The sequence below is a fragment of the Saccostrea cucullata genome, unplaced genomic scaffold, assembly GCF_032062105.1.
Source record: "Saccostrea cucullata isolate Sc308-1 unplaced genomic scaffold, CSIRO_AGI_Scuc_v1 ctg6868, whole genome shotgun sequence".
In the NCBI taxonomy this organism is placed as follows: Eukaryota; Metazoa; Mollusca; class Bivalvia; order Ostreida; family Ostreidae; genus Saccostrea; species Saccostrea cuccullata.
In genome coordinates this window covers 1-23,252 of record NW_026939004.1, presented here as the reverse complement: position 1 = coordinate 23,252, position 23,252 = coordinate 1, and the positions used below count along the sequence as shown (strand labels likewise).

Below are 23,252 nucleotides of genomic sequence, written 5' to 3'. Positions count from 1 at the left end.
CACCTATTTAATATGTAAATTTCCTCACCCCCACCTCATCCTCCCACTTCAATGAAATTTTTTTTTTAGAAAACTTAAACTTACATATTTTGCCGACTGTCACATTTTGCTGGTTCTTTTTCAAGATGTATTCAAATGGGTGTGCATTTGCTGGCCAATAGTTTTAAACACCATCTGCATGGACCTCATGTTTTTCCTGTACCAATCACCATGAACCTTAAAAAAAATCAATACAATAAATGGTACAATATCACATTTGCAGACAGACAGACAGACACACAGACATTCAACACGTACAATTTTACCATATTCCTGTTATGCCCATTACTTGAAATTAATTAATTTAAAAAATGATTAATTTGCTCCCACCTGAAATCACACTGTTTACATTGGTAGTTAAGTTAATTCAGCAGAAAATGTAAAAATCATGTTTTACTGACAATAATTGAACATTCAACAAATACATGTAATGCAATTGCTAAAAAATATGAGAAAAATCAGTTAATGTGCATGTTCACACACATCGTTTAACTCCCAGACAACTGTACCCAGCTTGACCGCGCAACTGATCTGAAATGATGTAGGCCCCTATGTCAAGTATGCATATGTGAAGTGCCGATCATCGACATGTTCCAAAAACATTAAATTGTTATTTACAAATATTGTACTAAGGTATACCTCTTACCTAGCTCCTGTGTAAAATACAAATGCCCATCACCTATATACTGCTTAACACTACCCTGAACAGTTTTGATAACTTTCTGCTAAGTCTACTTTCACTTCGACCTTGACCCCGATTGAATACCGATCCCGAACTCCTTTGTGAATTTTTGTGTTATGAAAATAAACCACAGTGAAGCATGTACTTCTACATAATTGCTTCTTAATCAAATTATACATTTACGATTCTGAATAAACAAATTATATAAATCGATACATTTAATCTACATGATACATGTGTAAACAATGGGTGATACATGTTGACTGTTCCGGGGGGGGGGGGGGGGGGGGGGGGGGCTAGACACTTTATTTATGAATCAATTTGTTTAAAAATGTGTATCAACAATATAAGAATTGCTTTTTTCATAAATTTGAATAAAAGAAAATAATAGAAAACAACAACTTTGAAATAAATTCAAGATTTATGACATCTTTCACTTACTTATAGGCTTCCTAATATGGGTACAGTCCACTAATTGTTTTCCCATAGGCGACAATGTTAACGTTTCTTCTCATAGCGATGTCCCTAATTTTCGTTCGGTAGTGAGTGACCCCTCAAATCAAAGCACATCAACTTGTCTTTCCTTGATTAAAATCTCGAGGTGGCATGTCAGATTCGTTTTCCGGCAAAATGCGTCTGTCTGCGGGAACCTCTAAAAATGAAAGTGAAAGTAGGGGAATTTCAGAATTCTCACTGGCGTTATAATACACAAAATAATTCGGCTGATCTTCTTGATAAATTACATTTTCAAAGCTTTTTTGGCAGGAAAGATACTCCTTATCAACAAGTGTGAGGCTCAGTTCAGTACACCTGCCCAATTTTTTTTATGCAAGTCTGCAATTTAAGGAACTTGTAATTTTTTCTGCACTACTTTCTTCTCCTACCGATTCTAAAAATAATTAGTGGGATGTACCCACATGTATTTAGTTTTTGGAAACCAGGTCTTTTGGAATACCCATTGATACCAATTGCGCATCGTTATCAGCAGAGCTATTTTTGTATTCATAGGAAGCAGAATTTGTGTAAATTCTTATGCGTGAAAAGAAGAAAACACTTGCTGTGGCCTTCTCAACATTATATAAATATTGCATGTAGTTGAGTGTAACATTGACAATGATTTTCTTGGGGTGCAAATTTTCAATGTTACACTCAACTACATGCAATATTTATTATATTATACTGAATATTTTATACAAATACATATAACATTGAACCGTGCGCGCAAAAATTCTGCGCAGTCGCATATTTTGGAATATCACCCGTCGTCAAGAAATGTTTACTGTTGCTACGCAGGGGGGCGTGGCTTCATTATTCAATAGTGTTTTTTATCAAATTTTTCTCGACGAATCAGATTCAAGTTATTAACATGAAAGTAGAATATTCAGATATATCGACGACGTTTTATCAATTAACAATGGTAATTTCCATTCTTATGTCGATACCATATATTCTGGACTTCTGGTGAGCTAAAGATAAAAGATACCACAAAGTCTGACACATCTGTTTTATATTTGAATATTTTACTTGAAAGAGTTATGTAGTGGAATTGATCCCGCGAAGTATACGTTAAGATAAGCTCTTATATACGTTTTTCATACTAATTGTTAGTCCATTATCTATACACTGAATTGACGACGGTCTTTTCCGTTATTTCCCAATCATGACAAGGAGCACACAGCGGGTATGACCGGTCGGCAGGGGATGCTCACTCCTCCACGACACCTGATCCCACCTCTGATGGTTTGGAGGTCCGTGTTTTATGGAAAAAAGGACAAAGAGACAAAAATGATCTAAATATAACCCCTAGAAATATTCAAGCTACATTAACAAATCGAATTCAGGTATAGAATCATTCCCCACGATAAATTAAAGTCCAGGCTGTATGATAACATTGACAGCTGCTTTTTCAGTAAAAGTGGAACTCGTAAATTTACTTACCTGGTTACAATATTATTTTGTTAAAACACATTCTGATTGCACACACAAGTACTCTGAAGTTGACATCAAAAAGATGCTTGAATTTCTGACTGACAATATCTATGTGATCTAAGAGACCAGGTATTCCAACAATCTATTGGAATTCCGATGGGTACAAATTGCACTCCGTTATTAGCAGACCTATTTTTATATTCATATGAAGTAGAATATGTGCAAAATCTTTTGCGTTAAAAGAAGAAAAAACTTGCTGTGGCCTTCAATTCGACATTAAGATATATCGACGACGTATTGTCAATTAACAATAGTAATTTCCAAACCTACGTCGACACGATATATCCTGGTGAGTTTGAGATTAAAGATACCACAGAGTCTGACACATCTGTTTCATACTTGGATATTTTAATTGAAAAAGACGTGAATAATAATCTAACAACCAAGCTATATGATAAACGCGATGATTTTAAATTTATCTATCGTAAAATTCCTTTACTTATGCAGCAATATACATTCATCAATTACATATGGAGTTTATATATTTCAGTTGATTTGATAGACAGGAGCATTCTGTACGTACTAACAATTTCTAACACGAGGAATTTATTGACAAACAAATTGACGAAGCAAAACTATCAGCAGCCTCGTTTGAATTCATGATTTTGTAAGTTATATGGTCGATACAATGACCTTGTCAGAAAATACAATTTATCTTTGAGTCAAATGCTGGCTGATGTTTTTTATACTAGTTGTTAGTTCATCAACGAAAAATATTCCCGTCATCTCACGATCATGACAAGGAGCACACGGCGGGTGTGACCTGTCGGCAGGAAATGCTCACTCCACCTGATCAACCTCCAATGTTTCTGATGTCTGTGTTTGCTCTGATCTTGAATACTGTTTGTTTTCATCATATGTTTCATTACATTTTTCTTAATATACGAGGGTTGATCAAAAAGTTCGCAAACTATCTCTATATCTACGAAACCACAATTCAGATTAGAATGAAATTCGGTACACACATAACCATACACAAGGTCTATTAAAAAGCATATGCTGAATAAAGTTTTTCTCCTTGTTTGTGACGTCACAATGTGAAAATGACGTCACTATGTAGGTCACTTGTGACGAAAAATGGTTGTCTCAGTCGAAATTGTTAAACAAACGACTGCGCGGGTATGTTAATGCAGCACATGGATCAGAATTCGGCGAATTAACGCTTTTTTTATTACATGTAACACTAATAAATCGGAACAGTCATGGATAAAACTTTGACTATCATTATGCATTCTATAGACGTCAATGACACATATACTACAAGAGGCACTACACCACGACGTCACAACGTGACGTTTATAATTAGAAAAAAATGCCTTAATGAAAAAGTGAAAAGTTCAACACTACTCCGGAGATAACGAATTTCAATTTGTAGTAATAGTTATGTAAAAACATCTCTGTACCATGAAAAGTGCTGCTAGAATCCTACTGTCCTATCACAGAAATAATTTTTCAACACTTTCGGAGGAAACCTTCCCAAAATTTTTACATTTTGTTCATAACATTAAAAAAAATGCATCAATTCCCGTAAACCATACGATTCTAGCAGCACTTCCTAAAACAATAGAATAAGAACTTTAAACAGAAACAAAAATGAAGTTTCAAAGTATGCGGCGTAGTGTTGAACTTTTGCATCTTTTTTGTTACGAACGACAGAGGAAAGGCTGATCGGCAAGTAAACACCCTTTCTGCTTTTATTTTACGAAGAAACTGTAGAGTTATATTAGCATACCTTATTCAAAAGCTTTAATCCCACATGATATTCATTTCTAAATGCTTTTAAACTCCGGTTTCTTGTGTTTGTTTACATGAATTCTCGTTATGTTTCACTTTCACTCTGCTACTGCATGATCAACAGTTATGACGTCACGGGTTTGGTATTTAACCCCTGTGATAAATACAGAGACCCAGAAAGGACAAAATTCCGTTTCTATTATGCCTCTGCATATTTTGATCCCATTTACGATCTCAAATCAATCTTTGAAATCGATTTTAAGTAATTGTTTTCTCTAAAACTTCACGTCATATAGCTTACTATGACGTCATATTAGACAGGCAAGTAGAATGTTTGGTTGTAACCTTAACATACCTGCGTGTACAATTTATTGTATATCTTCAAAATCCCTCTGCTGTATGATATAATAATTTGTACACAGTTTATTGAGATAAATAAGTTCCTATAAATTCAATTAATGATTGGATTGATCGTTTTAGTGAAGAAAGGCAGATGGTTAAAAATGATACAGGTCTGTCATCTTGCCCAATGAAAGCAAGTTTGAAAAGATAATGTATTTTTAATTAAGCAATTTGCTATAATGACCTCCAATAAACACTTTGAAAAATAGTTGAATATTTGAACAATAATATAATTATCAAATACCTAAGATATCGTTTACTTTAGATTTTAAAAATATTAGATATGATAAAAAGGAGGCACCCATTCTCTATCCACCTTGAATAAAGGTATCTCCCAAGACAGTAAATTTGTGATTTAATAGTCGTCATGCTTAATTTTGGAAAGGATATTCTTATCCACCCATTCTGTTGCCGAGATATGACCATTTCTGACAAATGAACTGTTCTTGTCATGAAAATTAATTCACCTGGAAAGTAATATAACACTCAGAAAAATCTTTCAACTTTTGTGACAGAACGATCCGGAGAGGGTCACGTGACCGCCAATATCACGTGATTCACGCATGTGCAGAACGATGGTTGATGTGCATTAAAATAGCCGAGGATTAATTTAAAATATAATCAACATTGAAACCAAATATCGTTTCTTTTATGGAAGTTATTCAATAAGTTTGCGAACGTTTTGATCACCCCTTGTATGTCATAGGAAATTTCTTATGAACAATCTTTAGGGATTTTCGTAAACATGCCTGCTGATTCGTATTATTTAACATTTGTACTCTTTAGCTTGTATGCGTTCAGCATATTTATTAACCTACAGTGATGAAAAAGAAGAAGATAAAGACCTCAAAAGAGGTTGCTTTGCACGCGTTATTTTACGCGTGGATTTACGAAGATATATTTTATGTAAATATGGCCTTAAATAAATGAAAACTGCAATAATTAATCTCAAACATCAACTGCAATGAAGAAGACAGAAAAACCTTAAGTTTGACATGAATTATACATATATAAATATTTTCAATGCTTATTATTTTGTGATTAACTACTTCATTTAGCCTTTTGAAGATGATCTTTGCTGACATAGCATGGAAGCAATTATTCTCAATGTTCAATCTAGATCTTTAACTAGTTTCTATCTTTCATTAAATAAAAAGGATTTTCCGCGGGGATGGAAAACGAAAGAAGAGATGATACATGCCTCAAGGTTTGGTCAATCGAGCGATTTCTATTGACTTTATTGATAAAATTGCGAGCTCCGGTGCTTTTATAGACGATGTCAAATGTTTTCATCCAATCTTAAAATGTCGTATCTACTGTTTCTTGGCAGTGATGACGACGCAATTCATCGTAACAGTAACCAATGTAATCGCAGATCTAGAGCGGGACCTAGCTTTATTCGTTCTCATCCGAAGGACCGATCTCCACGTCCCAAAGTAATATTAGAACCCGCGACATAAGGATCAACTGCTAGTGCAGATGCTCCAACCACTGCGCCACCCTGGCGACGTGAAGCAAATGTAAATGTATGGAAACCAAACAAATATTAATTTTCTCAATCCACTGGTATTGAACAAAATATCAAAAACAAAGACCCCAGAGATGGGAATAGGTGCAGAGAAGTAAATATCTCCCACTGACCTGTCACATCTGCGACTGGTCTAACGTAGGTGCAAAGTAAACTCTATTGTACAATTTCGAATAAAACACCAGATGATATTTAATGTGTGGAAAGTTACTTTAAGAAGCTAACTCCTCCATGACACCTGATCCCACCTCTGATGTTTTGGAGGCCCGTGTTTGCTTTGCTTCTATTTTGTGTTGTTTTATGAACTTTTGATCTTGTATACTGTTCGTTATTTCCATTTGTTTCATTATAAGACTAAACAATCGGTATGAAACAAGTCAGCCAAAAGAAGACCCATTGCTATCTTATATTTGAAAACTAGAGTTTTATAACGACCAAAGACTAACGATTTTGTCTCTAAACGATGACTTGAAAAATCCTGTTATAGTCTTCGTTGTTTGAAAACAATCAGACTGTACCTACGCAAGGCATGTGCCTTGTGATGATGGTTTTATTTTAGTCAAAGCGACCAACTATGAGTAACCCTTTCACGAATCTTGCCTTTTTTTCAGACATGTCTGACACAGAACTTACTTATGACAGTTATCTTGGTGTAAGTGTTGCATTTATTATCAAACAGTTCTTGTATTTAAAGAGGCTGGGTGGTCTTGGCCATTTTTAGACTATTTTGATCTCCTTTAGAAGAAGAGCTCCATATAAAAATATAATAAAATGATCAAATTTTAAAATTAAAATTAAAATTAAATTTTATGATATGTTCCTTTGCCAAATGATAGTTGACAGCTTAAGATATCATATCCCAAAATTTAAGTTATATCTGGTGGTTAATAAAAAAAATAATTTGTTGACCACCTAGCCTCCTTAATGCTTATTAAATATTTTGTTAATTTTAAATAAAAAATATTGGCACAATCTATTTTCACAATTCAAAATGTTTTTTAAGGACATGTAAAATTGAAAGTAAATTTTATTTTATCTTTTTCAGCTAGATAAATTGCTCCATTGTCAGGATCTGGAGACTGAAAAGGCTGGGAATAAAGTCGACGAAGAACACCTATTTATCATTGTTCACCAAGGTCCATTTCTTAAATTTTCCAACTGAACAAGCAGTATTATTTAAAGAAAAGTCAATACCAAAGTTATTCTCAAGAATTTTTAAAATCAAAATTTAATTTGTTGTACATATATATGTAGTTTCTTAACAAGCGAATTGAATTGTTGAAAAAATGAATCCACAAAAAAAAAATAAGGATCGTTCACATAATTTATTCAGAAAAGAATCTATGATAAAACTTCAAGTTTCAAAATATGTTCTCTTTATCTTTTCTAGTGTTTGAGCTTTGGTTTAAACAAATCCTTGTAGACCTACGTACAATTGTAGGAACGTTTCCAAAGCTTGTAAGTCAATGCTGCAGTTTCATGAAAAAAATGTCAACAAATTTGACGAAATTTAGTTTATCTTTAGTGGCTTTCTCGGGCTTTCTCATCCTTCTTAAACAAAAGCATTATTTTTCTTTTTAGAAAATATTTAATAATAATTTTAGAGAAATTTCGTTCATGTCAATCATATCAATCTTTTCTTTCATCATCGTCGTGTAAGTAAAAAAATAGTCAAAGTAACTGTTTAAGTATGCATACTTTGGCCAAAGGTCAGTACATTATTTTTATGTTTTAGTACTAAGCAAATATGTTAAATACTTTAGGATGTTAAAAACAGAGATTTTGCTGGGATACCATCAAAGCTCGGACGAATCATTCTTATTCTAAAGGTAATGAGTCTGGATATTCACATGATATAGAAAATAACATGGTAACTTTTTATATGATTATTATCCTAAAACTTTTTAACAGCCTATGCATAGTGTAAGTGGGCTACTTCTCTGTAAAATCTATTTTATTTTGTATCATACATTAGATACATATATCGTTCTTTAAGTGTAAGGCATAATGGCAGAAATAATATATGTTTATCAATAAATGGCAAGCTGGACTTAGAAAGCCTCTGGAAAGTTGATTTTCAAGTTTAGATCTAGTTGAAACTGAAACAACATTGCAAATGCCAGATTTTATAGGAGTCTTGTCTTACTTATGTCACGCTTTCAATAACGGTCATTTAGAGACCTCTCACGTCCAATTTGCCCTTCATTGATGAATATAATATTTCTGCAATGGTGTTTTACACTAAAAGCATGAAAATGAAACTCAATTCATGAAAAACATGAGTTTCTTTAGCCAAAGGACAGTGCAGTATTTTTATGTTTAGTATTAGGAGAAGCACTTACTTTTACAGTTGACGGTTTACTGTCTCATGTTCAAACATGTCTCATGTAAGGAGGTACAGAAATTATGAAAGCAAAGAAAATCTTTCTAGTGGTCATAGGTATGGTTTAGGGGCACTAACATGTAAAACCAAAAGTTTATCGTAGGTTGGTTGACATTTTCTTTCAATTGATTAAATGTTGAGCTGATTATCTATATTGTAAAGGAGCTTCCAGACATTGTCAAAGTGTAAAAAGTAAACGGTCAACTGTAAAAGTCAACGCTCCTCAAGAAAGTCCATTAATCAATAACGGTAAAACATTGCGTGGATGTTAAGGGCAGGAACATTTATTTTAATAAAAAGATGAAGCTTAGTTTCTTTAAACCTCTAACCTGTATTGTCAATGTAGCTAAGTGAGCACATTACTCAAGTAGATCCGTTTAAAGTATGACTCTGAATCTCTTTAATTTAATATACAATCTTTAGTAAATGGTTTCCAAAAACACTGTAATGATGTTTTAAGAAGCCGAAAGCTTTGTCATCACGAATCATCACTCTCATGACTTCTCTTAGACTTTCGCAAGAAATATCTTTATAACCTTAATGAAATTACTAGAAAGGTTAATATCTCTTAAATTATTTTAAACGTCGTGCATAGAAAGATCACAAGTAGGCTTTAAACTCGACAAACATGTACTGTACAATCACTACTTATTATCAGATTATCAATAGCTTTTCTCATTCATGGAATATTATACAATTATGGACTTCAGTGTAGGTCGATATGTGGTTATAAGGACTCATGGCAATTGATATTGACCGAAGACACAGAAAGTGATAGTGACTGAGCCTGCGAGGTCGCTATCATTTTATGTGTCTGAGGTCAATATCAATTGCCATGAGTCCTTATAACCACATATTGACCGTTCACTGAAGTCCATAATAGTTATATTATATAATCACTCAAAGTAAATGCACTGACACAGTCCTAACTGAACGGACTTGGCTGGCATTACGTCACAATGGTTAAAAACACGCTTCTTATATTATGACGTCACGTTTTACGTAAATTCAGTGCAACTGAACGGCGTGTTGTGCGAAATCATTTTCCGCGGACGCGCTTTCGCGTCGCTATCGCAAAAGGAGGAATATCACGTGACGTACTTTCAGCCAATGAAAATTACGAAAATAATCTCCTTATATAATATTATACACCTATTTACTGGCTATAAGGACAATAGCAAGTTTATCGTTCCCCAAGACAGCAAACTACCGGGTATTTCCCGAGGCGCAGCAGAGGGAAATAGATTGCTGTCGAGGGGAACGATAAACTTGCTATTGTCCGAATAGTCAGTAAATAGGTGTTTTATTATACCGATGCTGACTTAACTTTTGTTAACTTTTGGGAGTCCAGGGTACACACAGTTATGATATTCCATATTATACCTATGCTGACTTAACTTTTGTTACGTCATAATACCGTATAACGGGTATTTTTTACGTGCTGCTAATTTTTACTAATTTTTACGAGTTTTGTAAATCCGTAAAATTTAAACGCGTAAAATTTCACATAATTTATAAAACGGCTCGTGTAAATTTTCAACATTGAATGTGTAAAAGTAATGCTAATTGTCATTGAGCTCACTCCCTGGAGGCTATATAATTAGTACTGTTGGTAATTTGAGCACTTTTAAGTCAATTATCAATTGGGATCATACAGGTAAATCTCAATTAACTTGTATATATATTACTAACATCGTCAATTAAATTAATCAGTTAGACCTACCTGGTTACTCTTTTTTAGTATTTTTACGAGACGCATACCTTCTGATAATAGAGAGGTTGAGATCTTAAACTTGTACGCGCACGTGTACTTGTATATATTTTGACGTACACGTATACGTTTTTTTTTTTAATTTGTCGGTTGAGATTTTTAGGACGTGTAACATGTACGTGTACACCGCGATCTGTGTCTCTGTTTCAACTACTTAGGTTTTTTGTCGTCAGTTAGTAAACAAAACTTGATGAAAATAAGTGCTCGTGAAAGTAAACATCCTATATAATGTATAACTATCACATTTTCACACTTAAATTGGCTAATTTTTGTGATTAAAGCTACACGTTTTTAACTTACGTGTAGATTCCATTCTACAAGTTTTACGAACGTGTAGCAATCTTGACGTCACTAAAATTGATGACGTAATACACACAGAATTTAGGTTATTCCCCTACTAGACGTACCCGTACACGTACACATTTGAAATCTCAACCTCTCTAATGACTTAATAATTACAGAACTTCCAATTATACCCATGTTTTCAATCTTTGACACTTTCTTCTGTTCAATGTGCTTTGAATAAAAGTTCGTCTTCTTACTTTCACTTCAAGATAGTTTGAGTTGTCTCTCTTTGTTTTCGGTAAATACCAGACGAGCACGTGGTGTGTCTAGTAGCTATGTGTTTTATAAAATATGAACAAATAACGGGTACATTGTTCATGAATATAAAGGTAAATGATTAAAAAAATATATACATTAAAACCCCAGTCACATTTCCAAAAACGACCAACGGCCGACGGGTTTTGAAGCAAAAATGGGCTTCTTCGGGTGACAGTCGGCAGTTTATCGGCCGTTGTCTTGCCTGATTTTGACCTCTTGTTTTGTCGGCCGACCATTTTTGTGTCCATCGGTCCAAGTATGGCCGATTATAATTTAATAAATCTCTCTCTCTCTCTCTCTTCTCTCTATGTTCATTATTTCGGGTTTAAAATCAAACTGTAGCTCAGAGCTCGATGATTGGGCGACGATTGGCCGACTTGTGAATATTTAACCCATTATGATACATAACACCAACAAAATTTTGATGCTTGGATTGAAATACATTTTTTGAACGGAAACAACTTAAAAATAATTATTCCATAAGATTTAAAGAAATATTAAATTTTCTTTGTTGCTTTTATGCAATTCCATACAAAATTGTTCACACATTTTCAACATTGAGTCACAAATTTACAGTATTCTGCCACTTTGCCTTGCAAACATTACTTGCGTCACCCATCTGAATATAGATCTATGAAAAATATTGCTGATTTTCTAAAGAAAAAAGATCGTTTGATTTATCCAAGTCATCGGTGTCCCTAGGAAATAATGTGACTGTTCCGTGTCGCCCGATACTGTGTCGGCCGATCATGTTCTTTCAGCCGACAGGACCAGAAAAATTTGGTCGCCCGACCATCGTCTTAAATGTGACCTAGGCATAATATGTAACTTGTTGCATTGTTTATATTGTTATAATTCAATAAATCTCTCTCTCTCTCTCTCTTCTCTCTAGCATCGGGTTTTCGGGCACATTATTTGTACGTAAACGCATTCTAAGTGCTAACAATCAGTGATCTGGAATTTTACTGATGATTTTAATTTTTACGGACATGTTCAATTCGTAAAAAATTAACGTGCAAAAATTTAAATCACCCTTTTTTGACCAAAATTCGTAAAAATTTACAGCAGTAAAAATTACCCGTTATACGGTATATGCGCGTCACAATCCGTAAAAAACCAGAAGTTTTCCGAGATGAAAAGCGAGGGAAACAGAATGCTGCCGGTGAATAGTTTGATGACTATTTCACCATGGGCAGATAGCACAAAAACTATTTCACAGTAGGGGCTGTTTGGAAAAGATAGCATGTTTATTCGTCATGTTTTTATATTGAACAAATTCACAGAGGTATAATAAATAGAAATACCGAACAGTATTCAAACTCAAAAGTTCATTTCACAATTCTGTTTGTTATCTAGACATATTTGAAAACAAATAAGGAGCAGAGCAAACAAGGAACTTCTAAATATCAGAGGTGGTACATGCATCAGGAACCATCCTGAATTTCTCAGCAAGCACCGATACAGAGCAACCACACTAAGCGCCCCCGGGAAATTTGAAAATCAAATTGCATGCAATAATTTGCTTGCGCCTGAGATCAATCTTTGTTGATTAGAAATCTGCTGTTAATAAATATACATGTGAAATTCAATAAATTGGAAAAAAACTTTCTACCGGCAGTATGCTAGATTTATTTTCAGATTACATGTCAAACACATCACCTGACTCTACTTCTTGGTTTCCCAGAGAAAACAAGCGGTATTTTTAAATAATGTAAATACAAATCTGTGAACAGGGCATAAAACACATCGGGGAATTCAAGAAGGTGAAACAGGTGCGAAGATGGAGCTCGAGTAAGCAATTCATGTGAACAGGTCACACGCAGTGTGAGGTCTATGTATTGATCATACAGAGCGATAATTCAGTATTGAAACAAAGTATTCAAGTTAATGTCTAACAATTGGCATGAAATACACCCACTTTATAGGTCGTTTCTGCTAACAGCCTCATTACATAGTGATAACAATCTTACTCAATAATATATTTGGAGTGAAACGTATGGAAATAATGAACTGTATTAAAGATCAAAAGTCCATAAAAACAATACAAAATAAGACTGAGCAAAAACGGACTTCCAAAACATCAGAGGTGGGCCAGGTGCCAAGGAGGAGTGAGCATCCTTTGCAGAGCGGTCATTCCTGCCGTGTGCTCCTTTTTATAATAGGAAATTAACAATAAAAATCGTCAATTCAGTGTATAAATAATGGTCTAACAATAAGAATGAAAAACGTCAGCTAGCATTTGATTCAATGGTAAATTGTATTTGCTGACATTGTATCGACCTTAGAACTTACAAAATGATTACTTTAAACGGGACACTTGATACTCTTGTTTCATCAACTTGTTTGTCAAAAATTGACATCCATTTAGAATTGCTCATACGTACATGTAGAGCATGCTCTTGCGTTTCGAGTCAACTGAGATATATAAACTCCATATGCAGGTGATGAAGGTATATTGCTGCATAGGTAAGAGGAGGCGACGATTGAAAAATATCGTATCGGCATAGGAATAGAAATATCCAATTTTAATTGACAGTATGCCGTCTTTATATCTTAATGTGTAGTTGAAGGCCACGGCAAGTTTTTCTTCTTTTCTCGTATAACATTTTGGACAAATTTTGCTTCATCTGAATACAAAGATAGGTCTGTTAATAACGGGGCGCAAATGGAAATTCCAGTAGATTATTGGAAGACCTGGTCTCCAAAAACCACATAGATATTATCAATCAGAAACTAAATCATCATTTCAATGTCAACTTCGGAGTACTTGTGTGTGCAATTAGGATTTTGTTAACAAAATCATGTTGTAAATGACCAATAACAAGACTAGGAAAATTACGATTATTGAAAAAGTTTATCGTGCAGGAATGGTTGTGTATAAAGCTGAAGAGTCGCAAGTTTTTAAGCTGTTGATTTTGGTAAATTACTGTGATTTAAAATTTACCTAATGTTTCTTGGAATTTTAAGTATCCACATCTGATTTACATCAATTCTCGAATATATTGTGCACAGTACTCTTTAATTTCTTTCCCATCACTACTGTTATTATCTTTGTGAGGAGTAAAGAGAGAGGCTCTGTTGAATATTTACTGGAACCTGCAATGTGTCTAAGAAATGATATTCTGCATTTGTATCGTATTATTTTCTTCTAGTTAATCATTGGTCATTTTGAAATCATTGAAACGATGCCTCCGGCCACCTTTCTCAATTTTAGGTAAGTAATTAACAAAATCATTGATAATTAAGTTTTTATTTAAAGCAATATTTAATGCAATATGAACCGCATTTATAAGAATTTCAATTTGCTGCCAAAATGTGTTGTTTAATAAATCTGTATGTAATTTTAAATCTTACTGATTAATAAGACTAAAAAAATTTATTTCTTTTTAGAGAAAATGTTTCTGTACAATAGAATGTATAGTATTATATAAAAGTATTATATAGTATTATATTATTTTCTGAACTATTCTAATTTCTCTGATAAGCTCAAACTTGATCGTATGAACAGAATATAGACTTTTGTCACTATTAAGACTTTCAACAGCATATCAACTAGATGTTTTTTATATATACTATAGCTTGATGTTAACAAAATTCAACTCCTTTTCATAAGTTTTTTGTTCTGTAATAATTGTTTGGATGTAACAATGCCTTGGATAGGAATATACTTTACTTTAAAATATATTGGGTGTATTTTCATAAATTTTAATAAAACACATATTCTTTGAAATTATAGCATACCCATAAATAATCTTTCAAAAACACAAATAAGGAAAACATTCAAGTTTCTTTTTTTAGTCTGTGCTAAACAACATCGCAGATATTGCTTGTGGAATGTTCTTATTCTTTTCAAATTTGGTTTTGATAATGTTTTTAGAAAATAATATAACAAATGTAGCCGTTTCATTCAGTCAATCCATAGTTATATCAACTTCACAGAAAAGCATATCAACCTCGCATTTCGAGCACAGTCGATATGCATTTCTGTGAAGTCGATCATATCTATAAATCGACTTCATGAAAGGCTTATACTTATATTTAACTATTATATAAGAAATCAACATTGTACAGGCCGACAATAATGTAATTTTTGTTTAATAAAAAAACGTCTATTTTAATTTTTGGACTTGAAGAAAATACTTAAAAAGTGGATCTGGATTTCAAAGTCTACAATTCCGTCTAATTGAAAACACCCTAGGTCTTCTGAAGGTAAGCTAGTAAATAAGAGGGTAAATTAAGTTATCTTAATTTAGGGTTGGGTCTAAAGATAACATTTTTAAATATTTTGTCAGGAAACAAGGAAAGCACACAAACAAGGCAAGGACTATACAGACGAATTTAACGCAACACAAAGGGTAGAAGCAGAAAAGTCCGAAAAAGGGCCTTCATTGTTTGCTGTTTTTGAGGTGATAAGCATTCAGCTTAAAAAAAGTTAAACTTTTAAAAATTGGTAAAACTCCAGTAACATGAATATTACCAGTTCAAGCGGTACACAAGCTATAAATCCTTTTCCAGCTGCTGATTCAATGCACTATGCCCATCCACCACCCACCAAATGAAAAAAAACGATGAATTTAATAATCACCTAAAACATGCGTCACAAGTGCAATTCTTGTTTGGTAACAAAATTATCTATAATACCTGAGCTGTACATAAAAAAATAATTAAGGCAAGATTTAAAATTAATAGCATTCAAAAAAAAAAAAAAATTGAACATCAAGTTCTCGGAATATTTTCCCCTTCTTTTGCATGTCTATAGATTACCTTTATTTTATTCAGTCGAAGGAATGGGCTATTGGTCGATCGATTTATCGAGAGAGAGAGAGAGAGACAGAGAGAGAGAGAGAGATTGATTGTATGTTGTTTAAGTCTCTCTCAAGAATTTTTCACTGATATGGAGACGACACCACTAGCTAGTAGAAAACTAAGAATTTTGTTATATACTCGGCATTCAGGGCCACTCAGCAGTGAGGGATCTTTTCGTGTCAGCACCTACTGCGATCAGGACCACGGTTTACACGATATCATCCTTAGGACCGATCTCCACATCCCACAGTGGGATTCGAACCCGCAACGTAAGGAACGACTCTTTACTTCGCGACTCTAGAGCAGACGCTATAACCACTGCGCCAAGAGGGCGAACGAGAGAGAGAGAGAGAGAGAGAGAGAGAGAGAGAGAGAGAGAGAATATACATACTTTACATTAATTCTCATTTTAAATGTATCATCAAAGCTAATTAAGGCTGTATCAAAACAATTCAATTTCTTAAAATATTATTTACATTTTTTCGCATTTACATCACAAAATTCACAAGTAGTAATTTTGGACTTTCATTAAATTCAGCATGGTTTTTTTTTTCCAAAATAATATTGAATAGTTTGGAGAAATATCAAGTAAACAGGATATATGCGTAAGCATATGTATGCATGTATTTCAGGACACGTATACTGAAAAGTTTTCATATTTGAATTTGTTACGCTCAACGAGACACAAAATTGTTTTCTAATTTCTAAGCAGAACCAAGTGTTTTCATGCTGATCTGTTCCTATCAAATTTAAAACTGAATATATTTCAATGCAATTAAAAATAAACATCAAGGTCAAAACATTATTTTTAATACAAGTAAATTCAGACGAATTGCACCATTTTTGTAAGTTCAAATTATAGGAATATCAACGAAACTTTTCGACTAACAGTCGAATGGACAGACGATTGAATAATAAAACGCTATAAATGTAATAAAAATGTAAAAGAAAAGATCTACTAAGGAAAATAATATTTTTTTTACACCCCTCGCTTGAATAAATATAAATTCTATTTTATTATCATTATTTAGTCTTTGTAGTTCGATTTACAAAGAGAAATTGGTCTTCAGGTCCCTTTGACAAGGTATTTTATTTTTCTCTTAGAATTGGTTGGAAAGAATATTTAGAGAGTTTGTTGATGACAAAAAAACTTATTGTGATGGCTTGGAAAAAATGGTGGATGCATGGTCGAAGGTAATACCTAGAACAATGAAAAATTGTGAAAATAAAAAAGTTAAAAATAAAAAAAAAAATTTAGGAAAAAATAATTATATCATCTTGATTTAATTTTTCAGGATGCTGGTAACCAATGCGACAAGGTAATGAAGTCCTCTAAAGAAATATTACAACATGAAATATAAGAAATATTAGAATAAGAAAATGCTACAGTACTAGTGTATACTTAGATAAAATAATCACAAGAAAACATTTATGTAACAATCATTTGTCGCCCGGGAAATCAATGAAGTACACAATGACAATGAGTCTTTATCATCAAACCACTTCAATATGTGTGAAAAAGACATGCGTCTGAATGATGAAGACGATAGTCCAGAAGATTTTGAAAACATACATGTATGAGGGGTGATCAAAAAGTTCGTGAACTATCTCTATATTAACATCAAAGTACTGAGACAGTACTGAAAGACGGGGTCAAAATAATCTCCATGCTAGATTTCACAAATGTAATTTTTTATTTTACGAGTTTTAATAACAACTTTATTTTTTTCATTAACATACTAAAAACAAAACTATTAATAATATACATTCACATTTTTCATTTAATTTGATTTGAAGTAGAAATTTTAATAATTGCTCGGTCTTGAAACCTTTCTGAACTGCTCCGAATTTCATCAGGTACGAACTAAGAATTTTTCCCGAAGTAAACAATGGATGATGCGTACACAGTCATAATAATACGCAGGATAGTACTTTGTCTACTAGTGTTATTTACAGTTAATATTTTCAGTTTTAAATTATCAAAATACTTTATAAGTTGAGTTAGACAAAGGTTCATATCAATTTCTTCAGTTTGAAACAAATTGTTTATGTTTTGATCGAAACAATTTCTGCACTCTTTCGTATGCGTAGATTTAATTCATGTGTTATCACCACGGCTTCCGATTTCTATTTTTAGGCCTCTGAGAGTAAACTAAAAGACGGGGTCACGTGACCCCGTCTAAAAACCACGATTCAAATCAGAATAAATTTGGCACACCTATATAGCCATGCACATGTTCTATAAATAGCATATGAAAATTAAGTATTGTCTCCATCATTGTGACGTCACAATATGAAAATGACGTCAATGTGTAGGTGACTCGTGTCGAACAATGGTTGTCACAGTCTTACTGAAGAAACGGACGGCTGTAATGTTTAACGTATAACTTGGATATTCCTTTGAAGTATCTTATAATAATGTGTACAAGGTTAATAAAGACAATACACTTTCCGGAACTTTAATCATTGATTGGATTGATTGTTTTAGAGAAGGGAGGGAGATGGTTAAATATGACGTTTATTTTGTAGCCCAGCGAAAGCAAGCTGAGGCAGAGATGTGTCCTTTGTTGGGCAATTTCTTAGAAAAGATTGCAAAGTTTCTGTTAGAAAAATAGTGGAATATCTTTATAATATTTATATTATTAAATTCCTAAAATATTGTTTAATCCTTATCCAACAATCCTATTTCCGAGATTTGGTCATTTCTGACAAATGGAATGTTTTTGTTATATAAATTAACTCGCATGGTAAGAAAAAAAGAATTGGAAAAATATTTTAGCATCTTTAAACAGAATGCTTCAGAGCATGTCACGTGATCGCCTGGATCAAGTGATTAGCGCATGAGCAGAACTTTGGCAGATATGCATTAAAATCAGAGAGGGCTACTTGAAAAAATAATGAATACTGAAACCTAATTTTATTCGTTTTATGAAAGTTATTCAATTTTTTCGCGAACTTTTTGATCACCTCTTATAGAAGGATGAAAATCGAAGAAAAACGATACATTTTTCAACTTAATCAACTCCTTCCGTAAATGTTGGCTGCATAAAATATCAATTAAAATCAGACACATTCATCATCTATTTTTTTAAAAAATAAATTTCACTTAAAGAATATAAAACTCGAACGGTGACGCATACGTTTTTATGCGAAAGTAAAATTCAATGTTCGAAAAAAAGGACCTGCAGTTTTTTCGATAGTTAATGATAAGCAACTTAATATATTAATTATGAAAAACAAAATGTATTTTTAAAGGGTCACTGTATGGAAGTAAATATTTTTTTGTATATCGTAATTTATAAAGGTAAAGAACATTCTGATGTAAAATCTTTTTTAATGTTTAGATAACCTTTAATTCTGAATAACTTCTCCCACCTCAATTCAATTCACCGAAACTTAAACTTATATGTATAGAACAGACCGGTCATCCGGGCTGCAATAATAATTCCTTATTTGATTCAGGATGCATTAATGGGAATAATAGAGGAGAAGAAGTACGAAAAGAGTGGTGAGTTAAATAAAGAGAACAAGTTATATCGATTGATCATAAATTCATCATACATGTAAACTACTATATATATGAGGGTTGTTCGAAAAGTTCGTGGACGATGCCAGTCTTTGTTATATTACTCACTAGAAATTTAAAATAAGCACAATATAATACTAGTATGTAAAATATTGTTTTGTTGACATGTGAAGTTTCATTCCATTCAATTGAATAGAAATCAATTTACTTCATTTTAAAATCAACATGTTTTGTCTCCGCGGAGCACACTTAACGGAAATGTAACGTCAAAACATAGCGTCAAGAATTTCTATAGAATACTATCCCTATATAATTCACGCGGTATAATCAAGTGCCTACTAATTAAATCCTTTTCTAATACTTGACATCCATTTTTTTTCTAAGAATTGCTCTCGTTGTATAATTTCCTTTGTTAAGGGTTTAATTTCTTTATTACCTAACTCCGCTTCCCCAGGATACGCAGCTCTGAAGCGACTAGTAAGTATGTCCTTCCTTGACCTTCCAACTTTTTAAAGTATTTGTTTAGATTTTTACAGTTAAACCGTAACTTCACAGATTGTCCTCATCCGATACAGAGTCTCTGTCACTCAAATACTGCCTGTACTATTTGTACATACATGCACAACTCGCTTGTGACATATTTTCTGTATTCCTCAAACATTTTTAGAGTTTATTTAGGATTTTTCCTAAATAAAACACAAAAATGCATCGTTATCTGCTGCTCCGTGACGTTCTAAAACGGCATTGTTTGTCGTTTTCAGTAAGGACTGCCTATCTACTCAAGGTGATTTCTTTTCAACAAAGCAAAATATAAAGCCATAATTTGGTATACGAATCGATGAAACAATTCTAAATTTGAATTATTAGGTTGTATTTCGTTTTTGCTCCATTTTACAGAAAATATGACTACAGACATTATATAGTGTATTGTCTGTAACTTACAAAATTTTGACCTGCTCCCCGATTCGATTTTTGAACTTTTAAAATTTGGATAAGTTTTGAATAAATAGTAATATTTTGAAAAGAAAAATAATACAAATCATTTTAATTTAATGTAAAAACATTTCTTCCAAATTTGGATAACATTTGACGCCAAAAAAAAAGATATGACAGTTGTCCACGAACTTTTCTAACAACCCTCGTATAACTCACTCGATGTTGAAAACAATCTAAAGAATGAAATGAATTCTCTTTGTGCATGTCCTTATTCTTACACTAAGGTAAACGGCTCAGTTATGAAGCATTTCATGGGGCGCTGCTGATTTCACTTTACCAAGAAGATCCAGAATTCCAGAAGGCATATGAAACAATTAAACTTGTGATGGATGTTGACGCTCTAGTCTCAAAATGGCGCCGTAAGGATTTTTTTGAATTGCTCATTTGATTTTAAGCATGGTAGTTATTAACACTTTCTCAAATATCTGAAAATATCTGCAAAACACAATTGTGTCTACTTCTTTTGTAGATATCATAAAATAAATACCTAATTCATTTTGTGTTTATAAGAAAACTTCTCACGAGTGTTTCATATAAATTGTATTATTTAATCCTGTCCAAAAAGGTTCCATTGGAAAGTTTAGTAATGAATTTCAAATACTTATCGTAAGAATGAAAGTTAAAATATTGAATCTACTAAAATATAAAATCTAGAAAATAGTCACTGTTAGTAACAGTTAGCATTTGAAATTGAAGTCTCTCATCACAAGCATGGGTATTTATTTAAAAAAAAAAACAACTCCACTTACATTCATAAAAGTAGGAATTTTATGCACAAATCAACTTCAAGAAATTGAGAAATCATAAACGGAAAATGTCTGAAATTACAAAAAATCATTTCTCAAATTAATACTCTGATGTTAAATTTTACTATGAAAACATAGTGTGATTAAAAAATTTTGAAATATTTTGATTTCATATTAAGTTAAAAGCAAATTTTACTTATGAAATACGAAGGCAAAAAAGCTAACTAAGCTTTAGATATTGCAATTTTTTTTTTAGGTTAAATGTTTTCGCTTAACAGAAATCACACAAATGATTGATATATCTAGATTCCCACGTGTTGATGGTACATCGGATGCTGGGCAAGAAAACAGGAACTGGTGGCACGTCGGGATACGACTACCTTAAAAAAACTAATGAGTGAGTCTTCTAAATCATAAGATTAGGTTTTAATAAACATATTTATATTCCTATTTTTCCTATTATAAAGTTTATATCATTTCTAGGATAGAGATCAACTTTTGAAGCTAGAATACTATTAAAACATCGAGTAAGTTAAGATGGGGGATAATTTCATTTTTTTCTTGTTGCAGGGACGACTACAGAGTATTTATTGAACTCTTCCACTTGTCTGCATTTCTTATTCCTTACGAATACAAACCAAAAGCGGCACTTTACAAACAAGGCGAATAGAAATGTCGACGTTTAATTTATACTACAATACGTGTTTATCAAATACATATTTGACATTTTGTGCTGATGACACTTCAAAACTATATCAAACCAAGCGTATAAATATTTCATGAATATTTTCATCGATTTTTACAGTTTGCTTTTATTAACAATGAGAGATAATCCCATAAATAAATTGAATTGTCAACTATCTCATGACTTTCGTTGAAAAAAAGACATGTTTATTTACGATACTTTTAGGTATTTCACAATTTTTAATGAATCTTGTGATGTATGTACATTGCATAATTATATTCATTAATCTGTTATTTAATTTGAATTTTATGCTTTCAATAGTCTTTGTATACAGCATTATCATGAAATCATTTAAACTTTTTCTGGCTCAGTATTTGTGGAATACAAGTATCCAAGATCCGAGAATCTATACAAGTTTATCAAATGCAACTATTTCTTTTGAAGATGTAAGTGAATACACGAAATAATTAAAAGGTCCTTAAGCACCTTACAAATTTAAGCAATCCACGAACATTTTTCCCATGAATTCAATGGTTTCACAGTAGTTTTGATAAATGAAAATCATTAAATTGTGATATGAGTTTTATGCATTTTCTAGATTTGCTGTCTTTGAAAGTTGTTGATTGTTTTTAAAATGATTTTTCATAAAATTCTTTGCAAAATTAATGTCATATTTTTTTTTTACAATTCTTTCAACCGATTTACACTATATTTTGTTATAGCGAAAACTTAAGGATCTTGTCGGGAGTGGCCGTTTAACAGGGGATTTTTTTATGCCTCTTAGGCACCTGATTCTACTTCTGGAATGTCCAGCGGTCCACGTTTTATACCTTCTTGAATAATTGTATTGTTTATAAAAATTGTGAGACTTTTATATACATGTATCTTAAACTTAAATAGATTGGTTTTAAACATAGCAATTATATAACATCTTTACTTCCACTCTGACAAAGTCGCTCGCGAGCTGCTGTGGAAAAAACATCAACTCTTGAGTCGCGGAGCTGATCTAGACGTCGCGGGTTCGAATCCACTGCATAACGTGGAGACCGGTCCTGCAATGAAAATCGTTTATACCAAGGTCACGTGCTGCAGTACATGTAGGTGTTGGTGCCAAATATATCCCTCACTGTTCAAAGGCTTTCAGATATTTCTTATCATTCTGATAAATGATCTAACAGGGACCTCAAGAACCTCGTTTAGAGAATTTCTTTAAATCTATGGAAGTTATAAAGGTATTGTAAGCAATTAGGATAGAGTCGCAATTTGGCTGACTTGGTTCACAAAATGTTGCACCTTTGTGCTCATACTAGATTCCATTTTAAATCTATGCTTAATCAATTCACGACGGTGTTATTTCTAGGT

At 32.8% G+C, this 23,252-nt stretch overlaps 1 protein-coding gene across 2 annotated transcripts in view; it reads left to right on the top strand.

Moving 5' to 3' along the window:
* Nucleotides 1-22,554, top strand: part of LOC134252086 (tryptophan 2,3-dioxygenase-like) — a 57,218-nt gene extending 34,664 nt beyond the window's left edge. For both annotated transcript variants that reach the window (XM_062734524.1, XM_062734525.1), the window contains exons 2-14: nt 6,986-7,026; nt 7,420-7,510; nt 7,765-7,832; nt 8,138-8,203; nt 14,284-14,345; nt 15,265-15,340; nt 15,424-15,537; nt 17,042-17,131; nt 17,233-17,256; nt 19,400-19,445; nt 20,684-20,818; nt 21,512-21,602; nt 21,776-22,554. In XM_062734524.1, coding sequence (XP_062590508.1) covers nt 6,986-7,026; nt 7,420-7,510; nt 7,765-7,832; nt 8,138-8,203; nt 14,284-14,345; nt 15,265-15,340; nt 15,424-15,537; nt 17,042-17,131; nt 17,233-17,256; nt 19,400-19,445; nt 20,684-20,818; nt 21,512-21,602; nt 21,776-21,875 — 1,004 coding nt within the window. In that variant the 3' untranslated portion in view covers nt 21,876-22,554. The remainder of the gene's footprint in view (nt 1-6,985; nt 7,027-7,419; nt 7,511-7,764; nt 7,833-8,137; nt 8,204-14,283; nt 14,346-15,264; nt 15,341-15,423; nt 15,538-17,041; nt 17,132-17,232; nt 17,257-19,399; nt 19,446-20,683; nt 20,819-21,511; nt 21,603-21,775) is intronic.
* The last annotated feature ends 698 nt before the right edge of the window (nt 22,555-23,252 follow it).